At 54.9% G+C, this 24,373-nt stretch overlaps 1 protein-coding gene across 2 annotated transcripts; it reads left to right on the forward strand.

Annotated features, from left to right (window-relative positions):
• The first annotated feature begins 206 nt into the window (after window positions 1-206).
• On the forward strand, window positions 207-23,928 carry LOC142044307 (proton-coupled amino acid transporter 1-like). Of its 2 annotated transcripts, none has more exons than XM_075056597.1 (11): window positions 207-285; window positions 4,032-4,179; window positions 4,910-5,000; window positions 6,186-6,274; window positions 6,514-6,609; window positions 7,229-7,313; window positions 9,422-9,640; window positions 9,881-9,979; window positions 11,461-11,627; window positions 17,608-17,777; window positions 20,947-23,928. In XM_075056597.1, the coding sequence occupies exons 2-11, from the start codon at window positions 4,037-4,039 to the stop codon at window positions 21,213-21,215; spliced, it is 1,428 nt and encodes a 475-aa protein (XP_074912698.1). In that variant the 5' UTR covers window positions 207-285; window positions 4,032-4,036; the 3' UTR covers window positions 21,216-23,928. The 2 variants fall into 2 exon arrangements, with proteins under 2 accessions (XP_074912698.1, XP_074912696.1); XM_075056595.1 differs by lacking the exon at window positions 207-285 and adding an exon at window positions 500-1,232.
• Window positions 23,929-24,373: the final 445 nt, after the last annotated feature.

The following is a 24,373-nucleotide window of genomic DNA, read 5'->3' on the forward strand; positions in this document are numbered from 1 at the left end:
TCCGCCAGGCGGCGCCGCAGTGCTCCGCCGCGCCTCGCCCCGCCCCTCCGCCCGCCTCGCCCCGCCCCTCCGCCCGCCTCGCCCCGCCCCTCCGCCCGCCTCGCCCCGCCCCTCCGCCCGCCTCGCCCCGCCCCTCCGCCCCTCGCCCCGCCCCGCGCCCTCACCGCTCTCCGTGCGCAGGCGCGGGCGCCGCCGTCAGCTGAGCCGGCTGTCACGTGACGGCGCGGCCGAGGGAGCGGGCCCGGCGGGGTCCGAGCGGCGCGGCGTGGGGCGGTCGGTGGCGAGGTGCGGGGCCACGGGGGGGGGGGGGGGGCTGTCGGTCCGTGGGGGTGCGGGAGGGGGCTGTCAGCCGGTTGTCAGCGTGCGGGGGTGCTCAGGGATGGAGGGAGGTGGGGGCAGCCCGCAGGGTGCGCGGGGTGGCCGGTAGCCCCCGTGGGTGCGCGGGGTCCCCTGGGTGCTGGCAGCTCGCGTGGGTGTTCAGGGGTGCAGGAGCGAGCTGGCAGCCTGCGTGGATGCTGAGGGGAGCTTGGGTGCGGTGACAGGAGTCAGGGGTCTAGGGAGTCGCTGGCAGCCCTTGTACGTGGCTGGGTGGGTAGGGGGGTGCTCAGAGCGTGGGGGGTGCTGGCAGCTTGCGTGGGTCCCCAGAGGTCCCTGGGGGTGCTGGCATCAGATATGGGTGGTCGGGGTGCAGAAGCGTGCTGGCAGCCCGCATGGGTGCTCAGGGGAGCTTGGGGGTGCTGGTAGCCCATATACGTGGCCATGTGTATGTGGATACTTGGAGCCTGAGAGGGTGCTGGCAGCTTGCAGGGGTGCCCAGAGGTCCCTGGAGGTCCTGGCAGCCTGCAGCGGTGCCTCAGGGTGCTCAGAGCCCCCGTGAGTGTACGGGTCTGCCTAGACCCTGCATGAGTACCCAGGGGTATGTGCTGGTGGTGCCCTGCAGGGGTGCTGGCAGTCCGTGGGGTTCCCCTCGGAGTGTCCAGGGGTGCCATGCAGCATGTGGGGGCACAGCCCCCTGCAGTGTGCACCAAGGTGTGAGGTAAGGGTGCGGGGTGCTGTGTGGCATTGCGGGGAGGACGAGCTGGAGGGCGCATGGAGCCCTGCACTCTGCGGGGTGCGGCTGTGCTCCTGTGTGGGGGAGCTGTGGGGACTGGTGGGGGGTTTGTGCCAAGCAGCCTCCCTGTGGGGAGAAGTCGGGCTGGAGGGACCAGGCCGTGCTGCAAAGTGCTGGAAAGGTGAGTCTGGGGCTGCGGGAGCACTGGGTAACACAGGGGTGAGAGGACCAATGCTGTGGGGACACAGCTGGTGTGGCCATCGTGTCTGGGAGGTGTCGTGCTGGTGTGGGCATAGCGGCCTGGGGAAGGGGCTCGGCCTCAGCCTCCCTGTAGGCAGGGGAGAGGGGCAAAGTGGGAGAGGGATCTGGCAGCACCAGCTCTTTCTTGTGTCACACTGAGATGGGTTACGAGCAGCGCTTTGGAAATAAAGGATTCAACACGCTTGATGGGAAGCGACAGTGAGTTTTGCTGTGCAGCTTACTTTTCCGGAAGATTTCACGTTGCCTGTTCTGCACGCAGCTCCTGCTCAGCTGGGGAGAGCTGTCAGGGTCAGCAGCAAGTTGCATCTTGCTTCTGGCTTCTGGTGTGAGGTTGTCACTCTAAGGGACAAATAGCTGTTACATCCCTCCCTACCCACCCCCCACACCTTTCCTAGGCACTTTGCTTACCACAATGAAATTGCTTGTATGCGTAGGGAGGGGAAAAAAAAAAGCGCATGAAAGTGGCCAAGGAGTTGGGTTTAAAGTGGAAACCGAATGTGGCTGTTCCTGTCTTTGCTCTTTGTAATGACGAGGAAATGATGTACTGGGGTTTTGGTTCAGTTTGAAATATTAATTGTGTGGATGAGACAAGTTTTGCAGCTTCTTCTTATTGACTGTGGGGGAGCCAAGTGCTTGCTCCCTGCTGCTATGCAACCTTTAATCCAGACACAAAGAAGGCAAGTCATGATGAGCACATTTCCCTGGCTCTTCAAAGCAAAAAGCAGCTGGTCCTGCTTGGGGGGAAAAAAAAAATAAATTGCAGGGAGTGATCAGGCAGACTGATGTAACCGTGTTGTGTTTTATCTGGAGGATGTCACTGTTGGGTACTTCAGATAATGTGCAGGCCATCTTTGGGGAGGGGTGTCCATGCCTGACCCAACCCTGTCACCTCCTCTGCCTGCTGTCCTTGCCCACTACCAGCCTTTGGTGCTACGCAAAGCCTCCCAAGTCTCTCCTCTGCCCCTTGGGTCTGTCACCAATGACAAATAGCTTCTAACGCTTTCCTTGTGTAAACTAATGCTGCCGCTTTTCCTGGTCCCTGCCTTGCTGGATTGCCTTGCCTGTGGCGGAGCCAGTTCAGGACATGGTTACGTGGCGTGGCTGCGAGGGAGGAGGCTGTGCAAGACTGATGCATGTGCTGCCTTCAGCTCTGGAGCGCCTGCCTGCGAGCTGGGCTCACCGCTGCTCTGGAGGCTGGTATTGCACGGGACCAACTGGCTCTGGTTTCTGCTGCCAGTGTTGCCTGGTGCTGCAGGAAATAAAGCAGCATTGTTGCAGCCTGAGTAACTGCTCCCGAACAGCCTGGATCTGGAGCAAGCATCCACAGACAAGCAAAGTCCCTTCCTCCCTGCTTCCCTTCTGGTTGCAAGGCTGGACCCCCCCAGCGATTGCAACTCTTGGCTTGTTTTTGCATGTAGCAGCCAGGTTTGCAGAGAGTGGTGCTGGGGCTCTGGGGATGGAGCAGAGCAGCCGGGGCTGAGCTTTTCCTGCACAGCCAAACGTTTAGATCTGTGCCGGGGCCGCATCCTGTGGGTGCTCGCGTGACCCGTCAGGCGCCCGAGGAGCACTCTGGCAGGAAACGAGCCCGTTTGTGGTAGCGATATTTCTCTGCTGCATCCGCTCAGCCCTGGCCTGTCTCCCCACCAGTGCCTGGGGAGAACTGGGACTGCTGGGGTGATGATGATGCCTGGGGCATGACATCCCAGAGGAGCCTTGGTTCAGGGACTGAGTCACCAGGCTGTGGCAGGAGCCTGGTAGATAATTTCCCTCCCTCTGATGCTCTTTCCCGATGGGTACTCGGGGTGCTGGGTGTGTCTGAGGGGCTGGAGGAAGCAAAGGCTTTTTTTGGGAGGGGAGCAGCAGGCTGTGCAGAAGCAGCAGGAGCTCTTCAGGGCACATGTGGGAATTAAACCAGCTGACTGCTTTCCAGCGGAAGGCAGGAGGCTTGTGTCCCTGGGGAGGGCTTGTGCTGGTGCTCCTGGCTTGCAGGACCCTGCTGGGGTTTTCGTTGGAGCAAGGGCTCCGCGTTGTGCGGGTGCCTTATCCTGGGAAGCCCCTTAGTTCCACAGGCACCTCCGTGGCTGTGAAAACTTTGGGGTGGGTGGTTTCCTGTCAGTGTGGGCTGTGTTCCCACCTGATGCAGTGTAATCAATTTTTTTAAAATTCTTTTTAATAAAAAGTCTTCAATTAAAAAAAAAAGAGAAGTCAGAAAACTTACCCTTCCCTGGCATGAGCAAGCTGTTCCCTTGCAGCAAACTGTTGTGGGTTAAAAGCAGTTGCTCTTTCCTGGCTGTCCTCTTGACAGCCCGAGTGCCAGGGCTGGGACACACTGCCAGCATGTCCCTCCCTGCCCCGCTGCCTGTGGCTGTGGTGCCACGCTCGCCACCCTTAGAGCAGGGGTACGCAGATCCCTTGCCTGACGTGAAGTGGGTCGCATCCAGGCTCTGCCTTGCAGGATCCCGAGCCTGTCCTGCCTGGGTGTGCCCGAAACAGGGGCACGAGCCTGCAGGAAGAGCCAGTGGGAATGTGCCATGCACCTTTGACCTTAGGACATGCCAGCCCAGCGATTGCTTGGGCGGGAGCACATTGCTGTATAAAAGCCCTTGAAGGAGACCTTGCTCCGGCAGTACGAGCTGGTCTCTCTGCACGATGGCTGACCCCAAGGAGCCTGGGAAGGGGGATGTCGAGCTGGACACCACTAATGCAGCTCCCTCCACAGGGACCATGTCCACCCGGCGCCTCCGCAGTGAGGACTACAACGACTACAGCTCCACGGACGTCACGCCAGAGGGAAGCCCACCCGGTGGCATGAACGGCTTTGCCCACCCTGAGTCCTATCAGCGCTTCGGGGAGACCAATGGGACAACGTGAGTGATGCTTCCCTCCCTCCCGGGCTGGCCCAGCACCTGGGGAGGGTGGAGGAGGCAACGGTGGCTCTCTGCTGCCTGCCGGCTTTGCTAGAGGATGGTGGAGCTGTGGTTTTATGGGGAGTCTCTCCTGGGGATGGCAAGGGCAGAGCTGTGGTCCTGCCTGTTTGGGATGCTGGCACCAAGCGAGCAGCTGCCCCAGTTGCGCTCTGCTCTCCGGTGAAGCTGGGCTCGCCACCAGTGGGCAGCGTTTGATGCTTTTCCCAATATTCCCCTGTTCCAGCTTGGTTCTATGGGGAGCTGTGGTGAGCAAACAGCATGTCCACCTTCAGAGGATACATGGGCATGTTGCAGCCATGTCCTGGGGGCTTCCTTGTGCCTTATTCACCCAGGTGGGCAGAGGATGCTGAGGGAGACCCATCCCTTCAACTCAGAGACTTTCTTGTTGTGCAGCCCCTTGGTGCTGAGCTGCGCTCATGCTGGGTTTTGCCTTGAAGCCGGTTTTGCAAATGCCCACCCAAAATCTGTTTGTTGAGTCTTTGCTTCCTGTCCTTCCTCAGTCCCACTGGGCTGAGCTACCTTCAGGGGACAGGACCCAGACCTCCATGTGTGTTTCCCACAGCAGCTCAGAGCTGCTGGACCCTGAGCGGGATGAACTGAGGGCTGAGACTGTGCGTGGTCTGGATGCAGGCATCGGCTGATGGTCATCTCTGCCTCTTCTCTCCCTCAGGTGGTACCAGACCCTGATCCACCTCCTAAAGGGGAATATTGGCACGGGACTGCTGGGGCTGCCTCTGGCTGTGAAGAACGCCGGCATCCTGGTAAGGCGGCTCTCAGCCCTGCTGTGCGGGAGCTCGTGGGGCAGAGTGACCTCAGGGCGTTGGGCCGCTTGCGTGGCCAGTGTTAGGGCTTGACTCCCTGCTGAGATGCCTCTTGGTGCTTGTCGGCTTGTGAGCTTTTGCACCCGGGGCTCTGTGGTTTGCTTCATTTGCTGCTGAGACTGTTCTTGCCACTCCTGCGTTGTGCTGGCTAATCTCCGTGAGTTCAGTGCGTGAGTCAGGGCTGCGGTTTCCTCTGCTGGGGTCAGGCAGGGCACTGGGTCCGTGCCCCCGCACCCAGCTGGGTGTCACCGCCCTGGCCCCTGTGGCATCAGCCCCTTTCTCCCAAAATGCTTGGTGCTGCACTTGGGTGGCATCTCCTTGCCCTGGTCATGGCAGGTTCAGCGCAGCCTCCACCTTGGTTTGTCCCAGTCGGTCTGTGCTGAGCATGCTGTGTGCCTCCGGAGGGTCCTACGAGCACAGCACGCATGTAACGAGCCCCGTCAGTCAGCGGTTAAGGCTGGTGATGGGAGATGGCGGCACGCTTCCCTCTGCGGGGTTTCACGTAGGCTGGCCCAGCCTCGCAGCTCTGGCCGTGTTGAGGTCAGTGGATGTGATGCAGCTTTGCTGCCTGAGGGCTGAGGTCATGCTTGGAGGTCAAACAGCAGCCTCCGGCCACTGTCACATCTCCCCCCAGCTTCTGTCCCAAAGCTCAGCTCCTCTGTGTCTGCATCATGCCCGAGCAACTGCCACCTGTGTGAGAGATGGGAGCACCTCGCTGCTCTGCTCCAGGTTTCCTTGCCCACAGCAACGCAGTATTCCTGTTGTTCAGATTGAAAAATAAAAATAATTAAAAAAGACAACTTCCTTTGTCCAGACCGTGAGCTCTTTGTCACCTGTGTAATAGTGATGTGCAAGATAGTTTGAAAAACAATCCTGGAAGCGCTTTGCTAAACCCAAACTGCCCCAACTTGCTGCTTTTGCATCATTCCTGCCAAGCTCGTGGCTCTCTGTGGGGTTACTTGGTCCTGAGGGGCTGGTTCCTGGGAGCAGCACCCGAGCTCCCGTTCAGCCTCAAGCTGTGTTTCGGCTCATGGAGCCCGTGGGGTTTTGTCTGGAAGTAAAACCCATCGTGCAGGTCTGCCTTTGGCCATCAGAGTGCAGCCTTCCCCCTCTCTTCCCCTGCAGCTGGGTCCTCTGAGCCTGGTGGTGATGGGAGTCGTGGCTGTGCACTGCATGGGCATCCTGGTGAAATGTGCCCATCACTTCTGCTACAGGTAAGGAGCAACTCCCCTTCTTGGCACTGGTGCTCCTGCGGCTCTTCCTTCTTTCACAAGAAGCCCTGTGGTTTTTCTGAAGTCTCCTAGCAGCAAGTTGCCCGTGTTGAAGCCTCAAAGTCGGGAACTGCTTCTGGGCTATTTCACAGGAACTGTTTTCCCATTAATGTCATCATTCGCTTTGGAAACCAGCAGACAGGGCTGATTTGACGTCCCTTCTCTCTTTCTTCTCTGCACAGGTTCCAGAAACAGTTTGTGGACTACGGGGGTGCCGTGATGTATGGGCTGGAGTCAACTCCCAGCGCCTGGCTGCGGACACATGCTGTCTGGGGAAGGTACCTGTTCCCCTGCTCCAGGCAGAGGACTAGTCTTTAAGCCCAGCATGTGCTGCAGCTGGGACAGAAGAGATGGCTGGTCTCTGAGCTGTGTCAGCAGATGAGCACAAGTGACATAAAATGTTATTTGGCTCACCTACCTTGAGTGCTCAGTGTCCCCCAGGGGGTAACGTTGAGGTCTTTGACCCAGTCCTGTCCCCAAACAGATGTGGCTTATACTAAAGGAGGGGGGAAGTAAGTATCTGCAGCGTAACAAAGGGGTAAATAACATGTATTGCAATGCTGGCCCATCTTGTTAGACACTGAGCATATCCAATGGCTGCTCTCAGGGATGCTACCAGCCCTGTGGATGTCACACAGATCATTGCACATCAGGTGCTCAAACATCCACCCATTCCTGTGATCGAGGGAGCCCGAGGTCTGTGAGGTTAGGTGGAGATACAGTCCTCTCTCACGATCATTGAGGAGAAGCGAGAGCTGGGCATGCTCTGACCTGCACACCTCAAGCCCTGGGAAGAGCAGCATTGCTGCAGTGTTTGAGTGCAGCCCCAAGCAACTGAAGTTGCTCTTATTTCTGTATGGCCTGACTAACAAATGGTCTTTTTTTTTTCTTTTCTAGGCGTATAGTGGGACTTTTCTTGATCATCACTCAGTTGGGTTTCTGCTGCGTCTACTTTGTCTTCCTGGCTGACAATCTGAAACAGGTTAGACTTAGTCCTTCCTTTGTGAGCAAGGGGAAGGCGAGAGGGGGTGTGGAGGTGCCTGGATTGTTTTTAGTTCCTGTGTCATGGCCTTGTTCTCCACCAAAGGTCTGGTTTCTGTAGCTGATGCTGCTCGGGAAGGTACTGCTCCTCTGTCTGGGTATTTTGGAGGATTGGTTTTCCTGTTCAAACAGGGCAGGTTTTTCTGAGAGTCCCTGTGACTTTGCTCCACGTGCGGAGGCACTGGAGCCATCCGTGTCACCCAGGGGAAGCAGGGGCTGTTCCTAGTGAGGGAAGGCAGGAGTGAGGTGACAGCAGAGGGACTGTGCCTTTGATGTCCTGCCCACCTCAGTTAATTAGTTTATTGATACTCTCTGTTGATGGTAACATATGGGTACCAGGACCTGCCATGAACCTCTCTTCTCCCTTTCTTGAACCTGTTTGCATTCCTGTTTCTTTCCTCATCCTGTGGCTCTGGAGCTTAATTACATCTTTAGGGAAAGAGTTTCCTTCTGCCAGGCGTCAGGAGAAAATAAACAGAAACCCTGAACGGCTTGGCTGGCTCCTGTGCTATAAGAAACTGGGAATAATGAGTCTCTGTTCCCAGCCTCCACCAGCTCAGTGCCTCGCAGGCACCAGTCAGCATTGTTCCCCCATGTGCTCCTGCTCTGCTCTTGCAGCAGTGGTCCGGTCGCTACCACCGCAGCCGTGCCCTTCATCAGCTCTTCCCTGATACCCATCAGCTTCAGAGGTGGTTCCTGGGGCAGTGAAGGGGGGGTGGCAGAGGATGGATGGGTTCTGCCCTTGCTCCGGGAGCAGCAGCTAAGGAGATTCCCTTTGTGCTGCCCTGTGGGATGGCCGGGAGGAGTAAATGGGTGAACATCGGTGCTCTGACACCAACAGCCCTGAGAGCAGGAGCGAGCAGGGTGAGCACGTGGGGCTGGGCTGCTGCTGGCCCCCTGCTCCCCGCGAATGGCCCCTTGCTGCTTTTTGGAGGTGGGCTTCTTTCTGCTTGGCCCCTTGCAGCGGAGATTGAAGGCTGGCTCAAGCCGTAAGGGAAATTTGCAAAAACCTGCAAATCCAGCTCATTTTAGGCCACAGCTGGGAAACCCCTTGTCTTTGGTTTTGGAATTTTTTGGGTGGGGAGTTTCTTGCTTGTTTCTTTTTGTGGTCAGGAATAGCGTGTTAGATGGGGAGCGATGGTGCAGGGGGTACCTTGGGCTAGGTGCTGCTGTGCTGGGCAGAGGTCTGGTTTGGAAGACAGCTTTGGAGCAAACCGTGGAGAGGCAGGGCGGGCCAGGGCTCGAGCAGCGCTGCCCTATGGGTGCGTGGCTCTGTGCTGCCCTCTCCCATGGAGGATGCTGATTTGCACAGAAGCTCTTTGGCCTCTCCTCTGGGGCAGGACTTGTTCTGGAGCAGGTTAAATTAGTTTGCAGGCAGCCCTTTGCTGCAGTGGCCAGATGGCACCTGGTTCCTGAACCAGCTTGGTCGTGGTTGTATTGGTGATCCACAGCATGCCCGTGCTCCTTCGGAGGGAGGGCTCAGCCACCCGGGTCCTGGGGCAGAACTGTCTCTAGAGGCGAGCACATGGCCTCGAGTGCCTTTGGAATGAAAGACCCCAAGGAAAGGATGATTTTCCATGAAGAAAGCGAAGCTGGGGGCCAGCAGTAGCTTCCAGATGTCCTTGCATGGGAACAGGGCATTGGGTGACTGAAGGGGTGTGTGATGTTGAGTGTAACATGGTGCAGCAAGAGGGAAAAACATTTTTGAGGAAACAGCACTTAACGCCTCTTTCCTCTCTTCTCAACTGGCCATGTGGGCAGTGCAAACCAACCTCTGCCCTTGGTGCTCTTGGCTGCTGGGTTCGTGTGCTCAGCGAGCCTGGCCTCAGCTCAGATGCCATAGCTAGTCCCACCTCTGCTCCTAGCAAGGTAACAAGGATTTGCTTTGAAACTACCTGAAAACCCATGTTGCTTTGATTTTAATTGACTAGCTGTGTTTGAAAGTGAGCTGATGGGGTAGTATTCTGACCCATCTAGGATGGGCTGCCAAGATCCGTGGCTCTCAGTCCTGCGTGATGCGGTTCATCAAGCCTTCCTGTGCTTCCCCAGGTCATATCTGCAGCAAACGGGACCACCAATGACTGCAACTCGAACAGGACAGTGGCCATGACCCCCACTATGGACTCCCGGCTATACATGCTTTCCATCCTGCCTTTCGTGGTGCTGCTCACGTTCATCCAGAATCTCAAGGTCCTGTCCATCTTCTCCATGCTGGCCAACGTGGCCATGCTTGTCAGCCTCGTCCTGATCTACCAGTACATCGTCAGGGTATGCATGTATGGCTCCCCTCTGTCATTTCTGCGATGTCTCGTGTTTTGGCAGGTGGAGGGAGCTTGACAGTGGGGTGTTTGCATGCGGTGGGGTGCTGCTCGCTCCTGTGGGCACGGCGGTTACCCTCTGCTCCGCAGGGCTTTCCCTGTGGCGTGGGGCTGCGACAGGGAGCGATGGGAGCAGGCCAGGTCCTCCCTATCGTCCCCGCATCTGAACTCTGCGTGGGCTTTTTTCCAGGACATTCCTGATCCCAGTGACCTGCCTCTAGCAGCAGCCTGGAAGACCTACCCTCTGTTTTTTGGCACCGCGATCTTTGCTTTCGAAGGCATCGGGGTGGTAAGTCTCGGCGTGTGGCAGCGGGGCTGCCTGCACAGGAGGCTCAGCCTGTGCTCGGGCTTGCCGCAGCACCTGCTCTGCGTTGCAGCTGTATTTGCAGATGAACTTCTCTGACAGTAGCTCAAGTTCTGGATGATGCTGTTAGCTTTAGCCTCCAGGCTATCTCCTGGGTCAAACCCTGTTGCTTCCATCTGAGGCTGGAGGAGCACATGCTCCAAACCTCAGGAGGTTGGTTGCTCCTTTGAAGGTGGCTGTATCTGGCAGTAGACCAGGCTCTGCTGGGAATCACACCGGCAGCTGCCTTTGGCTCCGCTGGTTGACCAGCGGACGAGGAATCATCCGGAGTCTTGTTACCTGGCTGGATCCTGAAGCTGCCTAAGTGGGAGGCCAAAAAGCATGACACAAAAAAAACGTGATCCATTCCTTCCCACCCTGCTGTGGAGGCATTGAGATCTCCCTTCGGCAGCCGCGTGGCCCCAGTCTGCTGTGGGGCTGGATTTGCATGTGGCTCTTGTACAAGATGCTGTAAATAGACCGGCTGTGTCTGTGAAAGAAGCTGGGTGGGTGGGTGGAGAGCTTAATGGCTCCATAAGATGTTGTGGGTTGTTTCCAGGAGCTCCCTTCAAAGGAGGAAAAAATGTTTTCATCTCTTAATATAAGCTGGCTGTGTAAACAAAGGGCTGGAGAAGGCCAAATCCATTACAGGAGGGGTGTTTACTGAATGCTGTGCCCAGGGCAGAGGGCTCTTGCTGGCAGCGAGGCACAAATAGTCTCTTCCTCACATGACTTGGAGGTGGAGTAGCAAATAAAAGCTTTTTTGGTCCTGCCTCCTCACCAGCTCTGCCACTGTGTCTCTTCTTGAAATCCTCACCACCCAAGGACTGCTATAAAAATGTTTGCTGAAGTCCTGTATTTGAAAACAAGCATTAGTAGTATAGAGGTGAGGGACTTGCCTCTGTCCTTCCTTTTTTTTATTGTCCTGCCTGGTTGAAATCTATCAGGACAAACTTGATAGGAGAGGAGAAAGCGTCTTGATCTTTCTGGGGTCTGCTGGGGAAAGTAAGACAATGTAACATGATGGGCCTGTCCCAGTGGGCATGGCTGCGCTGTTTTGGGGTGCAGAGTGTAATGCAACCAAGGCATGGGGCGGATGGCATCGCCCCAAGATGCCAGGCACCAATGGGCACAGCTCTTGCCAAGGGGAGGGAGCAGATCCCTTCATTAAGACAAGGGCATGAGTGACCCTGCTGGAGACTTGCCATGCCGAGCATGAAGGTCTCAAATGGGAGCACAGAAATCAGATTTCTAGTACAGCGGCTTTTTCAGCTGGGTTCTCCAGGCTCCACAAATGACCATCCTCTCCCCTGGCATGGAGGGCTGTGCTTGGCCGTGGGCTGCCCCTACTGCTTTCCAGGGCTGAGAGGTATAGAGGAACGGGGGCAACCTGCTGCTCAGTCGTCATCATCCTCCTCCTCTCCCAGGTGCTGCCTCTGGAAAACAAGATGAAGAACCCCCGGCAGTTCCCAGTCATTCTGTACGTGGGGATGACCGTTGTCACCATCTTGTACATCAGCCTGAGCGTCCTGGGGTACCTGCGCTTCAGGGCAGACATTCAGGCCAGCATAACACTCAACCTGCCCAACTGCTGGTGAGTCCCTGGAGGGAGTGGAGGGGCTGGGGGGTGAGGAAGGAGGGTCCCGGCCAGGGAGGTGGGAGAGGGGGCAGCAGAGGACATTGTTCCTTAGGAGAACTAATCTGGGTGAGCTTGGGGAAGGATCAACTGTGCCATAGCCAAACCATCCAAAGGAGCTTGATGAGGATTGTCTGATGTATGGGGTGGAGAGAGGCTTGTTGCTGCGGTGTCTGAGCTTGGTCTTGGCTCTATGGCTCAGGCTGCTTCCTCGGGGTCCCTGGTGGTCTCTGCCTGGGTAGGTGCAGCTCCTGCCTTTTTCTTGGAGCCTTGTGGCGTCTTCTTGGGTGCTAAGCAGCACTCTGGCTGGCAGATGTTGAACACAGTCCCCAAGCGGCTGTATCAGAAGGTTGTTGAACCGCTTCTCTTCCCCAAATGAAGCACATGGAAAACTAACCCAAAGCTGGGAGCTCCCAGAGTGGGTGAGATCTGATGTTTGTACCTGTGGGCTGCGTTCCTTGTTTGCAGTCCTGGAGCTCAAACTCCCACTCCTGGGCTCTGCGTTGTGCCTGGATGCGGCTTGTCTTGAGCCAACGCTTTGCCTGCGAGCGCTGGTGCCGTGAGGATACCCCTTCCTTCCCGTGGGGGGTGAGCTCTGCAGCTCCCCAAACCTGTCTGTCTTCCTCTGGGATCTGGCGAGGCCTCTCGAGATGCTCCAGTCGCTGGCTGGAGCCCTGCGGAAATACACGTGGCCTGACCCTGTACCTGCTTACTGGGAGGGGTTATTTCTCCTCTCGCTGGGGCTGGTGGCTGTTGCAGCAGCTGACTGGGCTGCCTGCTGGTCTGTCCCTGGGCACGAGTGGTTGCTCAGTGCAACAGCTCCATATTCATCCCAGAGGAGAAATACAAACAGTTTCTCTTGCCTTTGGGACAAGAAAAGTGGAGCGTGTAAATTATCTAGAACAAATGCCTTTTCCAGCTTGCTCTGCTTGGGATTATTTGAGAAAGTCCTGAAAAAACCCATCTCTGTTGCTTCTTATGACAGGCTGCTTTGGGGTGTCTGTGTGGCAGGACATGGTGCTGACAGGTGAGGAGGAGCTGGAGAGAAGCTCTTCTGTACGCACTGCAGAGGTACCACTTGCACGGCAGCACCTCCTGTGTCTTGGTGTGGAGCTGGGGCTGAGGGTTGGCTTTGATGCCACGAGGCTTCTTGGAAAGCCGTCCTGTGGCAACACAGTTTCTCCGGGTTTGCTTAGGAGCACTCTGAAGTTCAAGAGTTTCTCTTTGAGGTCTCTGCTGGCTTGAAATCCTGCAAGAGACTAGAGTGAGATTTGGAGCTGGGGGTGCCTGTCCCCCTCCCCAGCCCATCCTCTCTGCTGTTAGCAGCTGCCCAACACCGTGCAGCATGACTTGGTGCCTCTTCCCCACTGTTGAAGTGGATTTGGGCAGAAATCAAATCTTGAATCACTGGTGGGCTTGTGCATGCTAACCTTGTCAAGTTGCACAGCTGGGGCTCTGGAGAAAGCAAAGATTTAAAAAAAAATAGAGCCTGTTTTTGCTTTTGTTATTGCTATGTGGGTTTCTTTCAGTTTGAGTACATGGACTTTCATTCATGGTGGATCTGTGTAGTGACTGAACTGCTGGATGTTGGTGTGGCAGAAGGTCCTGCTCCTGCCAAGAGCCCTGCCTTGTCCCCTGCAGAGGCTGGGAGCTCTGCCAGGTCCCTGCTCTCAGCGAGGAGGGATGGGACTGGTGCAAAAACTGCCTGTGTTGTAGGGAGATCTGAATCCCACTGTGCCAGGCACACTAGGCATGAATCCCATCCGCTCAGCAAGTTAAAGTGAGGTGTGGAGGGGATAAAATGCTGCTGCTTCTCCTGAAGGTGGAAAGCAGGTCAGATCCAGGTCTTGGGCTCTACAGGGCACCAGGTCACACCACAGCCTGCAACGATGTCTGCTGACCTGTAATGTGGCCGAGGGGCTTCTGCAGGAAATCTCAACTTTGCTCTAAAGGATAATGTTCCCTTAGAAGAGGGTAATGGGATTTCTGTGACTTGCTAGGCTACAGAAAGATCCTATTTCAAATGCATGTTTCTAGGAGCATCCACACTTTCTGTTAAAAGTACTTTTCTGAAAAAAACTGTAGGGTTTTTCAGGTAGTGAGAAGAGAATAGCCCTTTGGAAGCAGCACGTGGGGAAGCCTGGGCACGTGGCAGGGCTCCTGCGGGCTGCCTGCAGGGAAGGCGTGCTGTGGTCCTTGTGACTCAGCAAGCAAAACACTTGGGTGTTTGTGCATGTTGCTTCCTGGCAGAACATTCAATGGAGGCTGTAAATATTGGACTTGGAAATGGGTTATCTAAAGTAAGGGCTGGGATACTTGGGCTAAGGCCTTGACCGCTGTATTCCCATGCAGTAAACTGTAGGTGATGGGTGAAGACTTGCTCTTAAAATGAGTGTTTTGCACATCCTGCTTTGCCTGTGGGTTTTCTCCCCAGCAGTAAAAGGTGTTGGGCTGCAGAAGCTGGTTATAATGGCTGTGGGTGAGAAGTCATGGGTTTGCCTGCAGCGTGGGAGACAAGGTGAGCATTGTGGCAGAGATGCTGCATTCTTCCTTGGCTGTAGCCATTGCCTGGAGGTCTCTAGAACAGATTCGATGAACGTGTCGGGAATTGTTGAGTTACAGGATGACTAAGGACTTTTCCAGCCTCATTTCTCTATAACCGCAGCTTCCTCAAATGAGGAGTGTGTCGGTTCCCAGTGCCCAGGTCTAACCACGGCCTCCGAAATACTGCACTGCTATGCAGAAATCCCTCCTCGCATCTTCGGAAGGGTTGCTTCACCCCACTGTCTGAAGAGTGAAGAAATGCTGTAGTGAGGGGGAAGATGTTTGGTTGCATATGGCCAGTTGGAGGTAGGTAATGACAGAGCTTACGGTCAAAGGAGGATATGCCATTTTTTGCAGCTTATTGGGATGGCCTGGTGTGGCTCTCTGGGTTAAGCAGGCGATTGCTGTGGTTGGCAGAGCAGTGTCTCGTCAGGGCCTTGTGTGGACCTGTGTTTTCTGTGGATCAAGGCTAGTGCTTGAGCTTTTCCTCTTCTTGATATTTAAAATGCCCTTTGAGCTTGTTGTCCTGGTTCCTGACCTGTACAGCATTGGTCCCCAACCTTATTCTGTACCTTTTTTAATAATACCTCTTAATCGTGGATTGCCCTGGAGCACTTTATGGCTTTACAGCATCACTAACTGAAAATACAATGATAAGATATGCAGGCCATGGGGTAGATGGCTCAAGGCTACCATGCACTCAAGTCATGTGTGGCTGAGTGGGCGCACTCTGGACTCTGTGATAGCTTTGTCCTTAGTTTGTCCATGGAATCACAAGATAATTTAGGTTGGAGAGGGCATTGTGAGATCACCCGGTTCACTCACATGCTCAAAGCAGGGCCGGCTTAAAGTTTGAGTATCAGTAAGGAGGAAGGTTGCCCACCTCTCCAGGCCTTTGTTCTGGTGCTCGACTACCCTTTTGGGATGCAACTCTGTCCCATTGCCCCTGATTCTTCTGCTGTGCAACTCCGAGAAGAGCCTGTCTCTGTCTTCTCTATGCCCTCCTATTTGGTGGCTGGACAGTAATAACATTCCCCTTAACCTTCTCTTCATGCTGAATGAGCCCAGGTCTCGCAGCCTCTCCTTGTACATCATGTGCTTGAGCCCCAACTATCTTAGCAGCCTCCACTCAACTTGCTCTGGTAGGTCAATGTGTGTCCTGTCCTGGGAGTCTCAAGACTGGACACAGCATTCAAGATGCAGCTTCACAAGCCCCAAACGAGAGGAATCCCTACCCTTAACCCGCTGGCTATGCTTTTGCTAACACAGCCAGGTATGGGATTGACCTTAATCACTGCAAGGTCCTGCTGCTGGTTTATGTTCAGTTTGCTGCCCACCAAGACTTCCAGGTCCTGTTCTCCAGGCCAGATGGGAAGCCGGGCCCCAGCCCTTCCCATGTGCGGGATTTTGTGTTTGCATTTGAACTTTGCCTGTGCCACCATGTTGTTTAGGTTCTGCTCCAAGGTGTGTCAGCCATTCCCTCCAAGTTGGTCTTGTTGGGAACTTGCTGAGAGCGTGCTCTGGGTCACCGAGAGCTCATCCAGGTCCCCAGTGAGGATATTTCCATGATATGGAAAATATGTGCCTGGAAATGGATGCCAGGAGGTCTTAGCCCATACTTTTCTGGGGATTGAGGTGAGGCTGACTAGCCTGTAGCTTCCCTCATCCTTCTTGAAGATGGATATGTTCTTCTTCCCAGGCAGTGGGACTTCTCCCTGATCACCCTGCTCTTTTAAAGATGATAAAAGCGGCTTCAGGCTGATGTTGGCCACAACCTCGAATACATCTGATCTGGTCCCATGGACTTGCATAACATCCTATTCACTTAGGTGATCCCTAACTCCATCCCCCATGATTGCGGGAAACATTTGACTCCACCAAACTCTGCCACTAGTGTTCAAAGTTGTTTTGCATGTGAATACTTGGACTTCTCTGGTTTGAGACTGTTGTAGTAGCAGCTGGATGCTGAGAGCCAGCATACAGAGGGGTGCTGGCTTGGACCCAAAGAAGGTAAAGGCGTGTAAGAAGGCAGGAGGAGCCAGATACCTTCCTCAGCTTGGATCCACTTCGTATTGACCCAAGTGGTATGGCCAGGACCCATGTTTCCTGCTTGGTCAGCATGTCTTGAGTTGGGGAACGGGTAGGACCATATGTGATGTGACTAGATATCGCTCCTCTTCTGGAGAGGCTTTTTCTGCTGCTGGGGAGCTGAGGGCAGAAATGGTGCTGGGATGTGGCTTTTGACAGGCGCTCTCCTGCAGCCACACTTGCCTCCCGCTGCATTGCTGTAGGATTTAGGACATAGTGAGATCTGACTCGGGGTAAGCCTAAGGTGCTGTTTGCAGCCTGTCTGCACTCTGCCTTCCTTTTGCTCAGCCCAAACTGCTCTTTTAACCGTCTTCCCCCCAAACATGTATTATGCAGCATTCCAAAAATAGCTACTCTTTTTTGTTTTATGGAGGAGGCTGAGTTGCAGGTGGCGATGGTGACGTTTGCATCACATTTGCTTTGTAAGCCCAGACTTATCCCGGCGGTGCTGTCCTCTTCCCCCTCCTCAGAAGCCAAGCAGTAATCGCAATCTGTGAAATATTCATGGCTGCAGCTGATAAGCCTATTTTAAGATATTCTTCATCTCCTGTTTCAAGATGGAGAATAAAATCCAGCTGGTTACGAGTAGGAGAAAAGGAGGTTTTTTTCTTCCTTCAGCTCAGAAATTGTTAGTGAAGGTCAAGGTGAGGGACCTCTGGGGATGGGTGATGGATGCAACTTCATTTTGGGTCACTGGTCAAAAGTCAGGATTGCAGGCTCTCAGCAGTACCAGTGCTAGTGGGTATTTGGGTGTTGTCTGTGGGGGACAGTCATGAAGAAGGCTGTCCTGTGTCACTGCAGACCTTGCAGAGTCCAGCCTGGTCAAGTGGAGAGGGTGGTATGGAGCCTACATATTTCTTGTTTTTGTTTTTTTTTGGGGTGTGTGGTTTTTTTGTTTTTTTTTTTTTTTTTGTTTGTTTGTTTGTTTGTTTTTTTCAAATAGCTCTCAATATCTGTGCCCGTGAGTTTTCCCAAGGGGAAGCAGCACTTGAGAGGCTGCTGGCCCAACTCCTGGCCTGATGATTCTGTACACAAAGCCAGGACTAAAGCCTCTGATTAGGTGTGGGGGCATGTGTTGCTGTGGCTTGGAGGTTGTGCTGTCTCCTTGCTATCTCTTGCCCAAGAAAGGTCTCTTTGTGGATTAAATGCATCACCCCTAATTTTCCAGGAGAGCATTCAGCAGGGCAGACCATTGGCACACAAAAGTCCTTCTTGGCAGAGTGTTCCCCTTCTACTTTCTGCCACTGATGCCGCAGGGGCTGGAGCAAGAGCGTGTCTCATGGGGTCTCTTCCTTCTTGTTTGCAGGCTGTACCAAGCCGTCAAGCTGCTCTTCTCCTTCGGGATTTTCTTCACGTACGCAGTGCAGTTCTACGTGCCCGCTGAGATCGTCATCCCTCCCCTCGTCGCCCGGGTGTCGGAGCGCTGGGGCTGGCTGGTCAACCTGCTCCTCAGGGTGGCCCTGGTCAGCGTGACCTGTGAGTAGAAAGCGGCTTGTCTGAGTTCTCCTGTGAGGACGTGGCACCTCCTTCCCGCTGTGGGCTGGTGGTGCCGAGAGCCTTTGCCCCTCGCCCTGCTGCCCCTTGCCTTGCTGCTAAAGCCTTCACAGCAGGGAGTCTCCTGGCCCTTGCTAATGCAAGCCAGAGGGCCAAAGTGGCCTCTGAGGAGCAGCAGCAGTGGTCCTCTGCCCCCTCCATATGGGACTGGTCTTTTCAGTTAAGGAATAGTAAACTTCCCACATCATTTTGAGGTGGCAGATCCCCATGGAGCCTCGGGCCTTTTGGGGGCCATCGGGTCCCATCAAGCTTCGTGTGAAACGCTCCCAGCACCTGGTCTGGTGCCAGGGCAGCCCGGACTGGAGGCTGTTTTCCATAGGCAGCGTGCAGCCAGGCTCCTCGTGACGAAGGCATGGTTGCAAAGGGGTCACTGACCGTGGGGGAGTGGGTGTCCTCATACACACACGTTCATTGCAGCATGTAGCACGGCAGAAGACAACTGACAATGGTACATGACCCATAACCAAAGCCCCAGCGTGCCTGTGGCAGTCTGCTGGGCTGTGGAGCGTGTGCCACAAGGCAGGTCTGGCTGGATCAGCCTCAAATGGTCCCTTTCCCTTGATGGAGTTTAGTGCCTGAAGTGAGGCTCTGGTGGAGCAGGCTGCTGGGGTCAAGCCTGGGGGAACTTTGGGAAAGATGTGGAGCAAATCAGGTGCAGGAGTATCTGATTTTGGTTGGCTTTGGTTCCTGAAGGCTAAATCCTTGCTGTTATCAGCACAGCTGAGACGCTTGACTGAGCATCATCTGCTGAAAAAGAGCTTTTCTCCATGGCTTGATGCTGCTGATGCATCAGAGTTGAGCATCAGGGACCTGGCCCCACATCCTACCTGGCTTTGGTTTGGGTTTGAGAGGAGTGTGGTGCTAACTCAAGGGTGGTGGAGCTGGCTGAGAGCAGGGTGCTGCTGGCTTCTGGGCTCTTGCTAATGATGGGCCAGAAGCGCTGCATTAACAGAGGTGGACAAAGCCTCATCTCCTCTGTGCTGAGTTCCTGAAGCACATTCTGCCTCGATGCCTGCAGCTGGAGGGATGGTGCAGGGATGAAATCCTGCTGTGCTGGACCATGTGCTCTGGCCACCCTGGTGCTGTGGTCGGGCTCGGAGCCTGCCTGTGGGATGGGAGCCTCTCCTGGAGGGTGTTGGGGTGTGCCTGTCCAGAGAAGCAAAGGCTTGGAGTGATGGGATGGCTTGAGGCACCGGCAGTGGCTGTACCCTCCTGTTTCGGGGTAGGGAGGCAGCAGAGGTGTTGGTGGAAGGATGCTGGTTCCTTTGTACCTCCTCCCCTTACCCTTCCATGTAAGAGATCACTGTGGCTGTTGGCGAGGATAAAAGTAATTAGGGGAGTTGCATGAATATTCATCGGATGATTGCGTGGCTGCAGAACAAGCCCGCATCATGGCTTTGGCTTTCAAAGAGAGGATGCAATTTGGTGTATGGGAGTCTTTTAAGCTTAGACTTCAAAACCAGCACACTTAAAAACCCTTTGAATTAATACCTGCAGAAAGCACGACCGTTGCCCCTGGAGGCTGAGGACGGCAGCTGGTGCTTCAGTTCTGCTTGGTTTAGAGGGGAGTTAATAATTTTGTTTACTTTGAGTCCAAAGAGCAGTGTGGGGTGGGCTGAGGATGCTGTTGGCGGTCGGCTGCTCGGCTTTCACCACAGGCTGCTGGAGCGGGGATGCTGCTTGCAGCAGAGACCTGGCAGAGCGCACCTTTGGCTCTGTGCAGGGCTGAGCACTGGGATAAACTTCCTCCAGGTCAGCTCAGCAGGGACCTTTGCTGTTGTTCCCCATGGTGGAGGGATGGTTCGTCTCTAGGCTTATCCAGATGACTACAGGGCTGGAGCGGTGGGGATGTGGAGGACCATCTCCTGTTTGTGTCTTTGCCTGCTGTCAGTATCCCAAGCCTTCCATCTCCTGCAGTGCCGTGGGTGATCTTTGGCTCAGAGATGCTCCAACAGCCTCTCTTGCCTGTAGCCGATTGCCAGGGAGTGAACAAATCCCTCCAGTAAGGAGCCTTGAGACATCCCTTCTCCACCGAGGCTGTAGCTGCCACGATTCTAGGTGTCTCCTATTTCTAAGCAGAGCTTTCAAGGCAATAAACCAATTTATTTCTCTTGGTCACTTATTAAGTGCTGAAGTCTGCTTTGCTTGCCAGAGGGTGCTCTTCTGTTGTGCAAAGCTCTGGTTGCCTTTTACTCAGGCTTTGTTTGACCAAAAAGCAGCAGCGATGCTCTTGAGTGCCAAGGTTGCTGTGGATGGGGAGCTTGCTTAGCGCATGAGCGTGCAGAGGGGCACCGCTCCGGGTTGCAAAACGGGACCTGGATAATCCTTTATTTTAGATCTGCTCCCCAAATGCCCACACTGTGCTGCTCTGAGAGGAGCCTGGAGGTGGTGGTGGCTGTGGGCTGGTTGGAAGGAGAAAGCACCATCCCTCTGTCCTCCCCTGGCCCCGAGCAGGAGGAGGGGGAGCAGGAATATGCCAGAGTTTGCACCGCTAAGCATGAGCTGTCAGAAGTCTCCCAGGGGGATTTTCCTTGGCTGTAGTTTTTACCTAACAAATGTTCTCCCCCGGGCTGTGCCGTAGGTGCTCGGCGGCTGCTGGAGCAGCTCTAAACACATGCAAACCACACGAATTTATTCGGGGTGGGGGGAGGTGGCTTTTTCCTCCTGTCTCCTGCTTTTATGGGGTTTCTGAGGCTTTACAGCTCCCCAGGTGTGGGGAGCAGGAATGCTGGCTCTCACGAGGGGGCCGGGGATGCCGGCAGCCGCTCTTCTGCCAGCGGCATCTGTTTGCCGGGGCACCTATCCTGCTCAGCCCTGGAGCTCGCTGTGGTGGTGCCCAGGGCAACAAAAAAGGTTTGGTCTGCATGCTGCGCTTTAGCTCAACGCAACGGCTTAATTGCTTGTTGGAGAGGAGTCGCTGGAAAAATATGGAGCCATGTCTTCAAAGCTCTTGTGTCAGGGAAAAGGGCAGAGGTTTGATTCAAGCTGATGACATCCCTGGGGTGGGTTTTTTCTTGTTTTGACTCGGGGGAGGAGAGTCTCTGCTGTCTGGGAGCTGGCAGCGCTAATATCGTGTCCGCTCCTTTTCCAGGCGTGCTGGCCATCCTTATCCCACGCTTGGACATCGTCATCTCGCTGGTGGGCTCCGTCAGCAGCAGCGCTCTGGCTCTCATCTTCCCTCCGCTGCTGGAGATCGCCACCTACTATGCAGAAGGCATGCACCCCCTCGTCATCGCCAAGGACATCGCCATCAGCCTCTTCGGCTTCGTGGGCTTCGTGGTGGGGACGTACGAGGCGCTGGTGGAGCTGGCAGCGCCCGCTGCCGCCGTTGTGAACAGCACCAGTACCGTGGTGCAGTAACGGTCCCTCTGCCCTGCCGGCCCCTCCGGATGCCGTGCCGGGGGTGCACGGGCACCGGGCGCTGCTGGTCTCCTGGGAACGGTCTCCCCTCTCGGGAAACGCGGTGGGTTTGGTCTGCGAGAGGACGGGGCTGCCCACCATCGCGGCTGCCCGGCTGCGGCAGGGTCCCGTGCTGGGCTCCGGCTGGGGAGGTGGGATCTGGGCTGGGGCAGTGCCTTCCCTGGGGGCTTTTTGGGCAGGTGATACAGCAAAACAGCCCCCTCGGTACCTGTGTAAATAGTCACTTTGAGAGGTGAGGAATCCTGTGGATGTAGATTTTTATTTTATTTTATTTTATTTTATTTTTTTAAAATCCCAGCCTTTCTGTATTTCCCCCGTCCCTTCAGTCAGGACGGGGAACAGGGACTGCTCTTTTTTGTGCCAGTTGTTTGGTTTTTTTGTTTTTTTTGTTTTTTTTTTTTTTTCCCCTCAGCACTTTATTTTACAGCAACAGAAAAACCTCAGCTCAGGTTGGAGAGCATGGAGCTGCCTCCTCACCCCAGCCTTGTGGGGAGAGCGGGCAGAGCCCAAGGTGCGGAGCACCCTGGGGCCCCCCAGCTTTCCCACAGTGGGATCCCCAGACGTGGGCATTGGGTCCTGCTGTGCTCCAGCTCTGTTTCCAGCCGCCTCGGGGGCTGAGCAGTGCCTGGAGCTGGGCACTGGGCACAGCACCTCCCTGGCCTGGGAGGATTTGCTGATCCCTGGCCCATGCTTTCAGTAGTGACACTTCTTTTTCCCCATCTGGCACACATACCTAACGTGTCGCTTTCAGAAGCGTTAGAGAACTGAGGTGTGCACAGAGCCAAATGGTCTCTGCCCTAACAAGGGTCCGATCCGGTTGCCTTTGGCTGGCAGCCCTCTCCCTGTGTGGGACGCGGTGTCCCTGGGGGTCACCGCGTGCTGCCTGCACGCCGCAAAAATACATCAACTTGTTTACAGTGCCCGAGCTGGCCCCGGCACGCTCCGTCTGCATCTGCAGGCCAATACTGAATGTCAAATCACATACAAAAACCCCATAATGGTTGGGTTTTTTTTTTTTTTCTTTTCCCCTTTCTTTCCTGGTCCCACTCCCTCTGCATCCTCTGCCTCCACCCCAGCTCCTGTCCCCAGGTAGGATGCAGCTCTCTGGCACTTCTCCCTGTGCTCCTGTTGCTTCTTGGGTTGTGGCTGGTGCATGCCTGGGAGGGACTGTCCCCACTACGCTGCTGCTTTCCTTCTTCTCGGTGAGCCCAGCTTCTTCCCTAAAGAGTTTCCTTGCCTTTCTGCTGGATTTATTTTTTTTTTCTTTTTTTTTTTTCTTAAGACAAGAGAGCAAATACACCCTCCATGGGATGTCTTTTCCTAGTGGTGCAAAAAGCTTTTGGCTGATCCATTCCTCCACAACCCCGTGTCTGGGCCAAACTCCTCCCTGCTAATGCAGCATCTCCCAAATGCCGGCAGCGCGGTGGCTTCCTTTGGAGAGCCTTTATCCCTGCATCCCATACAGCCATGTCTCCCTGGGTGTGAACAAAGGCTGCTGGCTGTGGTGGGAAAGGAGTGCAAATATAGCACTGGCGGGCTGCATTCCCATCTTTGATGGAGGGTGAGGGAGGCTTGGGGTTATTTTTGGTGTTTGACCTGCTTCTGGGAGGAGAAGGCTGTGCAGAGCGGCGTCCCTGCAGCCTGCCTCCCCGATGTGTGGTGTTTCGGTGTCTTGCACTGTGTCCCCTTTGCTAGCTCTGCTTTGGGTGCCCTGTGCTGGTATGTGGACCCACAGCCAGGTGCAGGGTAGGTCTGTGCCATGTCGCTGCTCCTTTCCAGTCCCTCACCTGCTCGCTGTGTCTCTTGGTGCTCACCTCATCTCCTCCAAATCTGTGCTGATGAAGGTTTCGGCACGCTTCGGCATCACTTGGTCATGAGCAGAGCAAAGCTTTAAGTCATACCTTCCATCTGGAGGACACCATGGGGATAGAGAGCAACACCCAGGTCTGGTAGGGAGAAGGGGGCTCTAGGGCATGCCGTGGATTGGAAAAGTGCAATATTCACATCCATTGCTCTGTACCGACCCTGACATGGCCCTTGGGGCTTGGGTTTGAGTGCAGAAATGTCACCCTTGGTAGAGGAGGGCATGCTGTGAGGAGCAGGGGACGTCTGATGCTTGCCCTCAGCTCTGTCAGTATCCTGTGAGAAGGCTGGCTGTGTTTTGGGGGACAGCTGTGTGCCAGGGCATATCCCCAGCCTGGCACTGGGTGTTAGTGGGTTTGCTGACAGGGCTCCTAACATCCAAACGCATTTTGCAGTCAGCGGTGAAGACCTCATTTCCAAGGAGACTGGGATATCACAGAAGCATTAAATGTTTTTTGCAGTTCTTCACCTTTATCAGGGTGAGCTGGGGATGTTCGGAGATGGGGCTAGACGTGCCGGTGGGGCACGTGGCGTGAGGGGCTCTGCCGAGCCAGGATGACCTGACACAGGACCTGATGGACATGAAAACTTGACACTTGTGTATCATAGGCTGCTCTAACCAAGGAAATTGTCTGTGTAGATCTAGGAATGGTTAATGTACATGTCTTGTGCCTATGGATATTATCAGCGTACAGCGTGTGCAGCTGCCCAGTGGAAGAGCTGGTGCTGCACCTGAATCATGTATCTTACTTTAATCAATAAATATGATCTATTTTTTATGTGAAAAGGCTCTGGGATGTGAGATGGGGATTTCTTTTCCATGAGGCAGTTGTAAAACTACCTGGCAGGGCCTGGGCCAAGTCTGGAGCACGTCTGGGCGTCTCCAAGGGGGGACTCTGCTGTGCCAGGCTGGATGGGGCAGTGGTGTGGCATTAATGCCAGTGGACGTGCTACAACTTTTGGGACTCATCACTTTTTTTTTTTTTGCTTTCTTTTTTTCCTTTTTGCAAATACCACTCAAGTACAAGGGCTTGGGGAGGAGGGGGCATCCATGGGAGAGCAGGAGACCTGGAGCCCAGCAGGCAGCTGGGGTCAGACCCTGTGTTTTTCCCACCCCTGCAGCAGCATACAAGACTTTTCTTCTGCTGAGGATTTCAAATAAAAGCGTTTCACTTTTGCTGCTCTGAAAATTACAATTTTTCTTCTGAATGCATTTGTGCAAGTAGGTTGTGGAC

This window comes from Buteo buteo, chromosome 24, assembly GCF_964188355.1.
Source record: "Buteo buteo chromosome 24, bButBut1.hap1.1, whole genome shotgun sequence".
Lineage (NCBI taxonomy): Eukaryota > Metazoa > Chordata > Aves > Accipitriformes > Accipitridae > Buteo > Buteo buteo.

Bases quoted from the DNA above. Each gene is read 5' to 3' on its own strand.
- LOC142044307 (XM_075056595.1), top strand. From the start codon at position 995: ATGTGGGGGCACAGCCCCCTGCAGTGTGCACCAAGGTGTGAGGTAAGG. The intron at 5,001-6,185 runs GTAAGGCGGCTC...CTTCCCCTGCAG, and splicing joins TGAAGAACGCCGGCATCCTG to CTGGGTCCTCTGAGCCTGGT. The intron at 11,628-17,607 runs GTGAGTCCCTGG...TCTTGTTTGCAG, and splicing joins CTCAACCTGCCCAACTGCTG to GCTGTACCAAGCCGTCAAGC.